We start from the raw sequence: 14,751 nt of genomic DNA on the forward strand, positions 1-14,751 counted from the left end.
CAACAGGGATGGCAATTGTGAGGACCATGTTTATATCTGCTTTCCTTTTATTTCCAGCAGGATGCTATCTTGGAATATTAATCTGTGTGCTTTTATTTTTGATATTTATCTTTTACAAACTTTCCCTAGTGAGTCACTGACATCCTCGTTGCTTTAAAGAGTATTATCATTGTTTTAGTAGCAATGAAAAAAGAAATGGCTACTGCTTGATTTTTTCTTTTTTCTTTTTCGACTTCCAAAAGACTTTCTCAAAGTCTCTATGAGAAATAAAGCTTTGAAACCAAAGTTTTTGATTTATAAGATACAATAAAAGATTACCAAAAAAGAAAATTAGGATAAGGCAGATTGTAAAGCGAACAGTTACGACCACATTAGCCCAAACCTAAAAAAGAATGTACTGGGTATTGCTCAAGTAGTGGGAACGAGTGTGCCTTTGAATGCACAGCAGATCCTGAACAATGTGAATTGCAGCTGAATCAGCATTCTGAGGCGGACACATTGAACTTTGCTAGAAGTTCAGAGACTGGGGGGAGCCAAGTCATTACCCAGAGACCATTCTGCTACTCCAGGAAGATGCTCAACTTGTCTATTCTCATTTTTCTTTCTCTGGGAGGATCTTCTACTAACATTTTACATGTATAATGTCTGTGACATCACCCAGCTTCAAATAGCAGGAAATAATGCTTGTTCGTGCTCAAAACTTTGCTAATGCTCATGGGGACTCTTCTAGGTAGAAGGTCCTCCTTTCAATACCCATAATATTGTTAAGCCCCACAAAAGAAAGGATGGGATTCTTGATACCGATAGGGGGATTTGGAAGGAGAATCAGCAAGGGGGAAAGACATCCAATTTAGAAAGAACAAAATAGTTAATTTACTACAGTCATATAAACTGCATATTGCTGATCTAGTTCTAGTGGAAAGAGGAAGTGACTCAAGTATGAAAGGAAACAGCAGAATTTTGAAATGCTTTCTATTGTTTTAATCACAAGAGAAGAAAGCCAAACTCCAAATGGGAATTCTCAGATACGGCTGTAGTTGTAAATCAGAGCTGTACTGGATATACCATAGCTTCATTACTCTGAGAATTGGGATCCTCAGCTTCTGTAAATCATTTATAATAATAAAAAATAGGCAAATAAAGTAAAATTAGAGGCATGGCTAGTCAGTTACATTATGGAAAAAGGTGTGTGGAGACTTCCTGGATAGTATTTTGCCACACAAAGGAAGGCCACATATGATTTGGGTATTAGAGGTTGAATTTAAGCATAAATTCTTCCCAGGGCTCTGGGTAATCTGATTTGTTTCTTTTTATACCTTGGTTAGAATAACTATCAAGTAATAAATTGGGTAGTCAATTTGCAGGTGCACAAATATCAAGATCTACACTGGGATCTCTGCTTTAAAGGACAGCCAGAAAACCAGAACTCTGCTCTGTTTAAAGGTTCTGGATAATCTAAGTCTTACCAGTTAAAATATGTTTAATGGACAAATACAAATGTCATCATGCAGGAGTTTATTAGAGACAAAATGACTCAGGCTTCAGTCCAAGGGAATCAGAATCTGTATTTAAAAAAGATCTCCAGGTGATTCACATGATTCTTAATCTTGATAAGTGCTGATTTGGTGGCTAGTTGCTTGGATTGCTTTCCTTCGGCTTGCTACCACCAACCATTGAGTGCTGGGCCAGCCCTAGATGTTGATTCCATTACCCATGCAATGGTAGAGTGGAAGAGAACACTTCTAGGAGCTTTATTTGGTGGAGCTAGACAGTTACTGAAATCCACTCTATTAAGATTTGACTTCATTCCAGTAAGCACTGTTCATATGCCTATCATTTTCCTTGGCCCCGGGATGAATAAAACATAATCCCTACATTGAAGAAGGAAGAGTTAAGTAAACAGATACATAGAACATGCTGATAAGAGCAACTTGTTGCATTTGTTTTATTTATTGTTTTAAATAGGCTTATTTATAAACATGTAAAAGGCTCTTTAAAAAATAAAAAATAAAAAAAATAAAAAAAATAAAAAAATACAATGCTCATAATTTATCCTATAATCCCTCACTATTATGGAGTAGCTCAGTGGCAGACATTCTCTTGAATAATGAATATGACATATGGCCTTTAGGCAAATTGAAGTTTAGTAGGAGAGATGGATATATAAGTAAATACAGTGTGAAAAACTAATTCATAATTACTTATAAAGTTATATAGAGACATTTAGCATTTTTCTTTATTCTTATTTACCTTATTACATTTTGTGTATGTCATTTGACAATCTCACCTATCTCCAATAAGTAATGTTACACTGGCTCATACGATAGGAGGCATTCTCACTTTGCTCTTTGAAAGAATTTGCGTAAGATTGGTATTAGAACATTCTTAAATGTTTTTAAGAATTCACTAGAGAAGCCATGTGGACATAAAGAAAAAACCCATATGAAGTGCTGGGTTTTTTTTCCTCTTTGTTAAAATATTTGAATTAATGATGCAATTTTTCAGGGGGGAGGGTGATTCAATTTTTTTTAATGGATAAAATTGTTTAGGTATTAAATTTATTTCAAGTTGTATTTTCCAAGGAATTTGTCTTTTTCACCCTGACTGCCAAATATATTGGCTTAATTTTGCTCATAACATACACTATCTAATCTGTAGGGTCCTTTGTAATATTAGCAAAATATGTTGTTACTTATTTTTTCCTTTTATCTCTCTTGATAGCGTTTTTAACAATTTTATTAATATTTTTAAAGAAACTAATTTGGCTTTATTGATTTTGTTTCTGTTACATGTACATTGAGCTATAGTTTCTTCATTATTTCAATCCTACTTTTGAGAGGTTTCATTTGCTGTCCCTTTACTAGTTTCTGGGTATGAAAGCTTAGATTATTAATTTTTTAACATTTCTTTCTTTTCATATCTTTATGTAAGGCCAAATGTTTTCCTGTAAGCACTTCACATTTTCAGTTCAAAATATTTTATAGTAGACTCCATTCAACCTATTGAGTTTATAGGTTATTTAGAAATGTATTGCTTAATTTCTAAGCAGTCACAGATTTTCTAGCTTAATTCCACACTGATTAGAGAATATCTGCTGGATAATTGTAAATATTTCTATATTTTGACTTGACTATGTTTTGATCCATTTTATAATTGAATATTCTTTGTACCTTTGAAAATAATAGGCATCCTTTTACATGGGTAGGTGCAGTATTCTATATATGTTCATTAAGTTTGTTAATTGTGTAGATATTTTGTTCCTTTTGAATTTTGATCTCATTGATACATGCTGAGAGGAATATTAAAAATCTCCAATTGTGATTGTGAATATGACTATTTCTCCTTTGAATTCTGTCCATTTTTGCTTTATATTTTTTGTAGCCAGATTATTTTTTTAGGTAAAACTGACTGTAATATTTTCATGTGGATTGACCTTTTTATCTTTACCTTTTTTTTTTTAAGATTTTATTTATTTACTCATGAGAGACAGAGAGTGAGAGAGAGAGGCAGAGGCACAGGCAGAGGGAGAAGCAGGCTCCATGCAGGTAGCCTGACGTGGGACTTGATCCCAGGTCTCCAGGATCATGCCCTAGGCTGAAGGCAGGCACTAAACTCCTGAGCCACCCAGACTGCCCTACCTTTGTCTTTTATATCTTAAAGACATACCCTCTTTTTCTTTAGTGTTACTTCTGGCTTTAAACATCACTTTGCCTGATATTAGAATTACATGATATTAAGTGTTTATATGGTATTTATGTTCTACTTTTTCTTAATTTTAAATTTAAATCCTTATATTTAAGATATATTTTATATATAACATAGTTGAGTTTTGTGTCCTTATCCAGACGGACAGTCTTAGTCTTTTCAGTGAAATATTTGATTTACATTTAATGTAATTATTGGTATATTTGACATTATAGCATCCATCTTGATATTTGTTTTCTTATTCACCTCCTTGTTTTTTTTTTTGTTTGTTTGTTTGTTTGTTAGTTTTTCTCCTTTCTTAGATTCACTTGGATCAATTATTTCTATTATTTAATTTTTTTCAAATCTAATTGTTTTTTGGCAGTTATGTTTTCTTTTAGTCATTATACCAGAAACTATTAATTCTTGGGATATTATAATCTATTATAAATATTATCTTTACTATTACCTTGCTAATACTAGCAAGTTAGAACACTTTCACTCTTTCTAGCTTTTGTGTTCTTGTTGTCATACATTTTAGTTCTACATCCATTTAAATTCCAAAAGACTTTGCTATTATGATTTTGTATTTTTTCACTCACATATTCATCCTTTTCATTAACTTTTTCCATGAAATTCCACTTTTGTCTCTGGAACTTTTTTCCCCTTCCACTTGAAGAACTTCCTTTAGTATTTCGTTTTAGTTTCATTTAAAAAAAAATATTTAAATTCCAGTTAACATACAGTGTAATATTATTTTCAGGTATATAATATAGTGATTCAACACTTCCATATTAATACCCCATGCTCATCACAGCAAGGGCCCTCCTAGTATTTCTTTTAGTGCATGTTTGCTAGTAGTGAATTATCTTAGATCTTGTTGCCTGAAAATACTTTTATTTTACCTTTATTGCTGAACAGTATTTTTGCAGGGAATGAAATTCTAGGTTGCCACTTTTAAAGTACTTTAAAGGTGTCATTCAATTGCCTTCTAGACTCATTGCCTCTGCTACAAGTTCAATTGTCAGTCGTTTTGTTGTTTCTTTAAAGGCAATGGGTCTTTCATCTTTGATGGCTTTTAAGATTTTTCTCTTTTATTTTGATTTTCAACAGTGATATCAGGCTATGCCTGAATGTGGTTTTCTTGATATTTACTACACTTGAGATCTGAAAGTTTTCTTGAGTCTGTGGGTTTATATATTTAATCAGTTTTGGAAAATTCGGTCATTGTCACTTCAGATATTGCTTCTGCCTAATTTTCTCTCTCTTCCCTTTCTGGAAATTCAGCATTTGTAGACAGAGCCTTTAGCAGAGCCCTTTATTTTTCTGACATTGTTTTTATTATTTTATTCTTTCCTTTTTGTGTTTGTTAACTCTGTGCTTTGGTTTGGATATTTACTATTACCCAATCCTTCAGTTCACCAAACTTGTCTTCCAATCTTTCAAGAACTCATACAATTAATGAATTCTTGCTTTCATATATTATATTTTTCAGTTCTGGAATTTCCATTTGATTCTTTATATAGGTCTTGATTCTGTGAAGGTAAATTCTTCATCTTTAAATACATTATCTCTTTATATATAAATATATTACCTGTTAATAATAAACATATTACATCCTAATAATATATTAAATACATTATTTTCTTCAACATAATGGTTCTTTAAAGTCCTTACCAGGTAATTAAAATAGTTGCATATTGGTCTGTCTCAATTGTCTGTTTTTCGTCACCTTCATTAATGAGGTTCTCTCTTTTGGCATGTGTAGGAATTTTCAATTGCCTGATATCACGCACAAAAATAAACTGTAAAGACTAAGATAATGCTATCTTTGTCTTGAGGTATTTCCTTTTTTCCTCAAGAAGACAGATGAAGCAGTGGCTAATCAGCCTATTTTAATAAGGGACTATACTGAGTGGATCCTGGATATTAGCTGTGGAAATGTTTGTGGTATGTAGTTCTCCTTTGCCCCTGGTTCACTCTACGGATTTCTCAACTATAAGCTCTTTTATTCTGTAGAGCCCCTCTCCTATCTTCCATCTCCATTCTGTAAGACTGCCCCCAATTTTTTACTCTGCTTTTAGTCTTCCTATATATGTTTTTTGCCTTACAGTCACCAATTCCCTAACAACAACAACAAAAATCAAAAACCAAAATCCAAAAAGCTGTCCATGTACTGGAGGACCTCTCCCTGAAATCTATCCTGATTTATATATAACCCAGGAGTCATCACATATGAATTCAAAGTTTGGATTCTTAGCATCTTTCCCTAATCAGAACCAGTAAATATTCCCAGAGTACAGCATAATTAAGAAGTCAGTGGGGGCTCATTGGCTCAGTGGTTTGGCACTTGCCTTTGGTTCAGGGTGTGATCCTGGAGACCCGGGATCAAGTCCCACATCGGGCTCCCTGCATGGGGCCTGCTTCTCCCTCTGCCTGTGTCTCTGTCTTTCTGCCTCTCTGTCTCTCTGTGTTTCTATGAATGAATAAATAAAACCTTTAAAAAAAAGTCAGTTAATGTATTTGGGGTTACCTTTTCGGAATATCATTACTTCCCTCTACTTCTCTACTATTTGTGACTTGTCTGAAATTTATTATATATATATATATACATATATATATGTGTATATATATATATATATATATATGGGATATATGTATATATCCATACAAGCACTATATATTTTTTTAAAAATCTATTCCTTGCTTCATCTCAAAGTCAATCTATAAATATTTCTGTAGGTTCTCTCCACCAAATTATTTTTCCCCTTTTATTCGTTTTTCAAAATATAATTTGCCATTTATTTTCTTATTTGAATTAGACGTGAATTAGGAAAGTTGGATTCTCTGAGGATAATGAAAAATCCTCTTGGACATAGTGAATTTTACGTGACAATGGAATTGACATGACATCAACAGAAAGTTTGAGATGTGGTACTTTACCTTAGCAACAAGGTCAAAACTGAAGATATAAATCTGGTAGATATATGTGTAAATATGATAATTAAAATTATGATAGCAGATGGCATTTTCAAGTGAAAGAATGCAGACAGAGAAATAGAAAAATTCAAGGACTCTATTCCTCACTTTAGGGGCATTGGGGCAAAGTGGAAAAAGTAGGCAAAGAGAACTGAAGAAGTAAGAAAATAGACAGTTAACTCAAGAAATATGATTAAAGAAAACAAGAGGGGCAAAGTAGTGATTGTTTTACCAAATTACAATATGTTGGTTTATTTCTATTTGGGGGGCAAAATTACATTAAATTTAATTCTTAATGACAATAAGATATTTTTATTCTACATCCTAAAGCAAAATCTACTTTGGTGGTTGGGAAATGAAAAATTTTCCTATTACTTCAGTAATAATTAGGTGAAGTTTTATTATACTATGTACATTTTAGGGTAGGAAAAGCAAAATTAAAAAAAAGTCCAATCAATTTTCTTCTTTCCATTTGTTAAATTTAGTCCGAAGTAAATTATCAGAGGTATTCTTTTTTATTAATAATTTCATAGATATTTTTACCTCTTAAAAAAGAGCACTAATTCAATTAAAAATAATTATAGAAGATTTATCTCCATTCCATCTTTTTCTTTCTTTTGACTTTTTAAAGAAATTTTTAACATTTATTTATTCATGAGAGACACAGAGAGAGGCAGAGACACAGGCAGAGGGAGAAGCAGGCTCCCTGCGGGAAGTCCAATGTGGGACTCGATCCCAGGACCCTGGGGTCATAACCTGAGCCAAAGGCTCAACCATTGAGCCACCCAGGTGCCCTACACAATATTTTTCTGTATGAAATTGTAAAAGCAAAGTTTGTTACAAGCACTGATTCCACTGAGCAGAAAATATCCAAATATCAGATACCTTCTTAGATGAATACTTCTTTATAAAAGGAATAAAACTGGGATTGTTGCAATAGTACTTTTTTTTCTACATATAACTCACATTTGGTTTTAAGGATTTGTTTCCTGTTGCCTATAGTGTGTGGCAGGTTTTATCTTCTTCCCTTCTCTTATATTTGCAAGAGTGCAATTTTATTTTCCAAAGCTCAAATAGCCTACATTATTACATGGCTTTTTAATCTATCAAATTCTTAAAATGAAACATATCTAGATCTCAGAAGTGACTATCAAAATTATTAAAATACCACAGCTTTCTAGAAGTTGCTATTAAATGTGTTCATTCTGAAACATACACATCACTAGGTATAACTAATTGCTTTTGGCTATGTTTAACTAGATAAGCTTCTGATAATATAACGAAGCCTGAGAGATATGTACCTGCATCCCAACTCTCAAAGGGTTAAACACAAATAAATTGGATTGCATGAAGTGTAATTCAAACCCTTGGCTAATCATTTATGCTCTGTAAGTTTATTTCTAAAGACAGAGGCATCATTCTCTAACGCTGCCCCATAAATTATGAAAATAAAAACCAAGAGCTCAAAATATTCATATAAATAAAAGTGTTAGAATATCATTTCAGGTTCAGAATAATTTACAACTGTATCACATCCAATAAGACACAGATTTTTACAGATAACCGGAAGACCACTATATATTTTCCCTGTGTGTTATTATTCAAAACTTATTTCATAAATTTTATTTTCCCAGGTGCTGAAGCTAATAGGTGAATTGCCATAATACATGTGTTTTCCTACTAACTGCTATACACTTTGACATTAAAAATTACTGCAGAACAAATAGTAGATCTCCTTCCTTTTCAAAATAACTCAATTCACTTGATAGCTGAGATTAATTCCCATTTCTCTCTATTTGATATGTGAGAAGGAGATTCACAACTGCCCAGAATGATGCAATGCAACAGTAAGATTATTTACACCAGGAGTTCACAAAACTATTAGTCTAATAGTCCAAGTCACATTTAATGCTCAAAGACAATTGCCTAGGAAGTTAGCAGGCACTGGATTACAAACTAATCTTGAAAACTAATCTTTGGATATTTAGTTATAACACTCGTATCTCAATCATTAATGTAAACAATGTAGAAATAATTATTATGCAATATAAATGTTATCATATTATGTAATGTTTTACATTAATTCCCATTATTTTGTCAACTTCACTGAGACAAAATTTTTAAAAAGCTATTTCTCTAGTTGATTAGTTTTATTTTCCCTTACGTCCCATGAGAATAATAATTAAAATATACTCATTGATAGCTTAATAATAGTGTTGGGTTTACACAGAATTTTTGATGAACAAAATATATAACCAATACAACTATAGGTACCGATGAACTGAAGATCAGACAGGTCAGTTCTGTGTATCATGTTATTGTGATTAAGCCATTTCATTACATATACTGGGTTGGTTAATGACTCTGATCTCTGGATCGCTCTTAAGTACATGGCATAGAGTTCCGCAGAAAAGACGCCATGGAAAATGACAACACAAAATTCTGAACTCTTAATAGGTAATTAACGTTGTCTTAATATTTACCAGTTTTTACAACTTCTTGCCTATTTTCATCATGAAGAAGTCGCCTATTTACAAAATGTTTTATGGAAATAAACACACTTCGTTCACACCCATAAGGACTACAGAACTTCCTCCCTGATTCTATTTCTCAATATTTCTCCCTTGGCCTCAAACAAACTGGCCCACTCCTATGGTCAAACTATTTTTATTTATTTATTTATTTTTGGTGGAGTGAGGAAAAAACAGTTTATATTCTGTAATCTAAGTATTATCAACAATTTCAGGAGTCCCATTTTTGAGTTTTCATATATCTGTACATTTTTCAATCACCATTGCTTCCTTCTGGCGCTGCATTACTTGAAGAATGTGAGGCAGTTGCAGCAGCTAAAGAATTAAATGGCATAAATACACCTTTCTCAAACCCTTTGAGTAGGAAAGGGAGGAAAAAATCTGGTATAGAGAACTATATAACTTTGCCCTTTATGGTTTTCCTTTAGATTATTTGTTAAAAGGAAATTATTAAATTTTCATGTCCTCTGCAGAGTCCTGACTTGGTTTGTAAGATGAAGAGAAGAAGGGAATATTAACTACTTCATTTCCAAGGGTTAGACACTAGCTGCCTGTGTGCAATTAGAAGAATTCTTAGACATTTGGGTTGCAACTGTCTTGAACTACAGTGCGTTAGGATGTGCCCTCACTGTGGATTTAATGCCCATGTCTGAGGTCAGGAGATCACAAGCTTTATTCTGTGCCTGCAGTGATCACGTGGAGCAGTGAGCTCAATTACAGAATATTTCTGCAGCCAGCCTGGCTCAAATCTCCCTCTCTCCTTCTTTATATATATATATATATATATATATATATATATATATATATATATATAATTTACAAACTCTGATCTTCTAGATTATTTTACTCGACCAAGATATCTGAATACCTGCCTTTCAATTTTTAGGGTGATTGCTTAAAATCAAAATATCATTAAAAATCATTCTAGTATGGAATTTCTTTGAACAAAATGGATTATAGAGCAGCAGGGATATATAAATTTTCCAGTACAGAGGAAATATAGGTTTTAAGCAGCTATCTTGTCTGCGTCCTTCCTACGGCCACCTGAACAATTTCTTTTCTTTGGTCACGGCATCTTCGGGAAAGGACTGCCTGCTGCCAAGAGTGTGGAGGACAATGCCTGGCAAGAATCACAGAAATGGCATCTACCAGTGCAGATTTTGCAGAAGGACACAGTGAGGACTTGCCCAAAATTTGATCATAAAAACACAAGTTCCAGAAGCTTTGGTTCTATCTCATGCCATAATGTTACCTCTTATTTTATCCTTTGTCATTTGCCATTCAACAAAATAATCAAGATTATTTATACTTGATATAAAGCCACATCACAGTTAAATAATAAACATCCTTGAAAATGATGTCCTTTATGAAGTATCTGTATGCTGGATTATATAAAGTGTATTATCATTACCCTCATGCCCCACTCCCCAAAATGTAAAGCCCTACAAGGATATTTCCTTGCAACTTTTTAGCTCTTTTAAACTTCTAAAGCAGGCTATCATCTCTAGGGTTTAAAAATGTCAACATCTTGGCAGGGTTTTTCTGCTCTAATAAGGAAAGTGTATAGAACATTTTAAAATCTGTCTTTAAAAGTTAATATGAAGAAGGACAAGTTCGTCACTGTCTCAAGTACCTTAAGCAGGATTTACCGCCACTTTGAATGAATTATCTTATTTGGCTTATTTGCTGATAACCACATTCCAATAGAAGAAGGATGCTTGCTGGTTTTAGAGATCTAAAAACTACATTATTTCAATAGCAAAATCATTCATGTTAGAAATATAACAGTAATACACATAAACAAGAATACATAAACGCACTCACATGAGGATAGCACAAAATAAAAAACCTATGTGAAAAAGTATTTTAAATCTTTCCTAGACTATTTTAGAATAAAAGGTTTATTTTATTCATTTATATATTTAACCACTTCCCTCTGGTAAGTATTTTATTCAACTTAAATCCATTAATGGTTTGAATGACTGCCTTACTATTTGGGTCCAAGCAGGAAAAACTTTCAGACAGTAATAAGCAACAAAAGTAATTTCAAAGACCTTCAAGATTTTATCTCTGAAAAAAAATCCTATTCTGCTTCAGAAATGTCTCTCATCAGTCAATGTTTTAAAAGTACACAGCGTGGTCATTGTAATAACCATTACTTCACACTAGTTTTGCTTAAAATAATAAAAGTACATTTTTGTGACAAACTAAAACACATCTTTGATGGTAAAAAAGCAGAGATATAGATGAGGAGATTTTTCAATTTACCTTCATTCGAGGTGCATCTAAGTGACAAGACCAGGGTGAGAGTCTGGCTTATTTAGGAAAAGGCTTGTTAACACACTACTGATGACTCAGGCAAATCAGATGGCAAAATTACCTTTGAGAGGTCCCCAGCCTCCAAATAGAAGCAGATAACAAACACGTTCCAGGTAACCCAGAGGACTAGCCAAACAGCATACTGTAGAAAGGCAAGAGAGAAATAACATATAATTAATTTTGGATCAGCTGAAAAGATTTAAATAGAACTCCAATACCCTAATCTTAAGATTAGTGGAAAATATTAGCTATTGTGTCTAAGGAACAGGTCGAGATGCACATTCTTCTCTGTTGACTTTTTTTTTCTCACTGGTACTCACTGTAGCCCAAACTTGATTAAGGCTTTTATACAAGAGCTACAGTAGACCACATTTATGCTTTAAGGGGGGGGGGTGATTATGTTCTCCAGACATCTAACAAAATGGGATGCTCCAGCAGATATATCAAATAAAAACCATCCAAAAGAGACTTGTATCTTCCTTTAGCAAAACCGATGCCATGCTTGATACTACACAGCCTTTCTCCCAGTTATCTGGCATCATCTTCAAACCAGTCCCCATGCCTCAGTCCCATCTAAGCAGCCTTATCTCTTTGCTGTCTTCCTTTCCTTTCTCTCTTCACCTTCTTCTTTTACTCTCTCATGATCTCCCCTTATAGTGATCATGGAGTCATTATCTCTGATTTTACAAGGTTTGCTATTGAGTGTGTTTTTGTCACTGATGACACATTTTTCTTACCAAGTTATATTTATGAGCATTTTTTCAACTAAATGTATTAAGCATCTAGAGGGCAACAAGCCAGAAGGACACTGGGGATACAAAGACCAATGATAAATTCTCCCTGAATTCAAGTCAAGTGATGGAGACAGATAAGAAAAGAGAGGATTATTCTATAAGAATCACAAAAAGATGTATAGTCTGAGCACAAGGAAGGAAGATGGGAGAAATATATAAACTATCCCGGGGGCGGGGGGGAAGTCCTGCAAAGACTAACAAAAGAGATAAAACACCTTCCACAGAGGTGAAACAAGCTAATTTGTAGACTTGACCAAATCAAAGTGTGGAGGTTAGAGGGGCTCTGATGGAAAGTGCTGAAAACAAAGAAAACATCAGGTGTGAACTACAAAATAAGACAAGAGTGTATCATGTCATTTCTCTGCAAATAAATACAAAGGGCTCCCGTCCTTTACATGGGACAAACCAAAATTTTTCTTTAATAGTTCAATAACCTCCATGCTCTTGGCTCTTGTACATGTTATTTTTTCAGACACATGTTTCAGTTCATATCTTAGGTCATTATAGATCACAGACGTATCCGATTACTTGCTGTTCAGCAGACACGGAAAGCTATTTCTCACTTCTGTGCTATTTTGTATATTATTCCTCTATTCTTTAATAATCTTTTTCCTCCCTAGGTACTCCTTTTACCACCAATAAATATTCTGTTTTTCACCAAGGCTCAAGTTAAATATCACCTCCTGAGTGATAACCATACAAAGATGACTGGGGCTAACGAGTGGTGCTTAGTGCTCCAATGAGATCTTGCTCACCTAAGTTTCATTCCAAATGTCTAATTGCAGATGCAAATCTAATTATTTACACATTTTCCTCCAATGCCCGATGACAAGTGCCTTGAGAAAAGGGGCTTTTTGAAATATATGTTTATATCTTTAAGTTGTTAACTTTGTACAAAACAGGATTCAGATAACATTCTGCAAATCAATGAATGAATGAGGAATAATACAGGGAAGATTGTACTATTTTCAGATGGAAGATGCATGCTCTTGTCCCAGACCTGACTTTTATGAGAAGACTATGATCACATATGGAGTGCGAGGAGTAAGGGTCCTACATGGTGAGTTTATGTAATAACACATAATGACTTAGCTGTTTTCCAGATGATGGATTTACCTTACTGCTGAGTATGTATGTTCCTCGGTGAGAATAAATAAGAGTAATAAACTAAATGGTCCAAGACAAAAGAAGAAGTTTGAGACTCTGTATGAGGTGAGGGCTGGGGACTGGAAACAGGGTCAGAACACTAAACAGGCTGCAGCAAGGAATGTTACTTCTAAAACAGAGATCCAATGAATATTTAAGTTTGCTCAGTACTGCAAAGCATATATTTACCTTACAATTCCAAGAACCTAAAAACCTAGACTTATTTGACTCTCTGACAGATCTGGATCTACATTTTATTTATTTATTCATTTTATTTATTTATTTTTTTACTTTATTTATTATTTATTTATTTATTTATTTAGGATCTAAGTTTTAGAAATATACTGCAGTGTTGGATCGTACTTTATAAGTAACAGGTTAAAAAACACTAAATGTGTTTATAGTTTCCTGTGACTTCCTTTAAGTGACTATAGAAAGAATAAAAGTGGGGCTCCCAGGTGGCTCAGTGGTTGAGCGTCTGCCTTTGGCTCAGGGTATGATCCCGGGGTCCTGGGATCGAGTCCCACACTGGGCTCCCTGCAGGCAGCCTGCTTCTCCCTCTGCCTGTGTCTCTGTCTCTCTCTCTCTGGTCTCATGAATAAATAAATGAAATCTTTAAAAAATAAATAAAAAGAAATGAAAAGAATAAAAGTGACTGAGTGACTTTGTTCATGGTGGCACACTTTTCCCACCTTATTTATGAGGGGAAGCAAAATAAGGACTAGTTTCTAAAAGCCAATATAGCAGAATAAGTAAAATATCTGGTAAGAAATGATGAAACAATTTGTAAGATATATATATATATACATATATATATAATGTATATATAAAATATATATTTATTTTAAAATATATATTATATTTTTATATTATATATATATATTATATAAAGTATTTCTGAAAAAAAACTCAATGGTAGACGTATATCCTGATGGGGCACTAAGGAATATCAATATTGTAGCTTTTCAGCTTCCAAATCAAAATCATATTTTAAATTCCTTAAATGTTGAAAAGGTCATCTGCATCCGTGAGGTATATATGTCACAAGCACTACTTCAATATTACATGTTGAATATATAATAAGAATTTGGACATCATTTACACTTACTTACCTTAACGTGCAGGCGTAGATCTAAATTATGCCTCGCTTTGTTAAAAAAAAATTAGGCTGAAAAATTTATGCTTCAGTCACCAAAATTAATAACTTTATGAAGGACAGAAAAGATCATGGGTCAAGCAAATGAATAGCACAGAGAGATGAAGAACACGGGACCTGGAGGGAGGCTCTCTGGCTATTT

The 14,751-nt window shown here is 33.5% G+C and overlaps 1 protein-coding gene across 5 annotated transcripts in view; it reads right to left on the bottom strand.

The window, feature by feature from the left end:
* The window catches only part of NKAIN2 (sodium/potassium transporting ATPase interacting 2), a 953,766-nt gene that overhangs the window by 421,930 nt on the left and 517,085 nt on the right, over positions 1–14,751 (bottom strand). For all 5 annotated transcript variants that reach the window (XM_026013431.2, XM_026013429.2, XM_072765070.1 and 2 more), the window contains one exon: positions 11,575–11,655. In XM_026013431.2, the coding sequence (XP_025869216.1) occupies positions 11,575–11,655 (81 nt within the window). The remainder of the gene's footprint in view (positions 1–11,574; positions 11,656–14,751) is intronic.

Source organism: Vulpes vulpes, chromosome 1, assembly GCF_048418805.1.
Source record: "Vulpes vulpes isolate BD-2025 chromosome 1, VulVul3, whole genome shotgun sequence".
NCBI classification, from domain to species: domain Eukaryota; kingdom Metazoa; phylum Chordata; class Mammalia; order Carnivora; family Canidae; genus Vulpes; species Vulpes vulpes.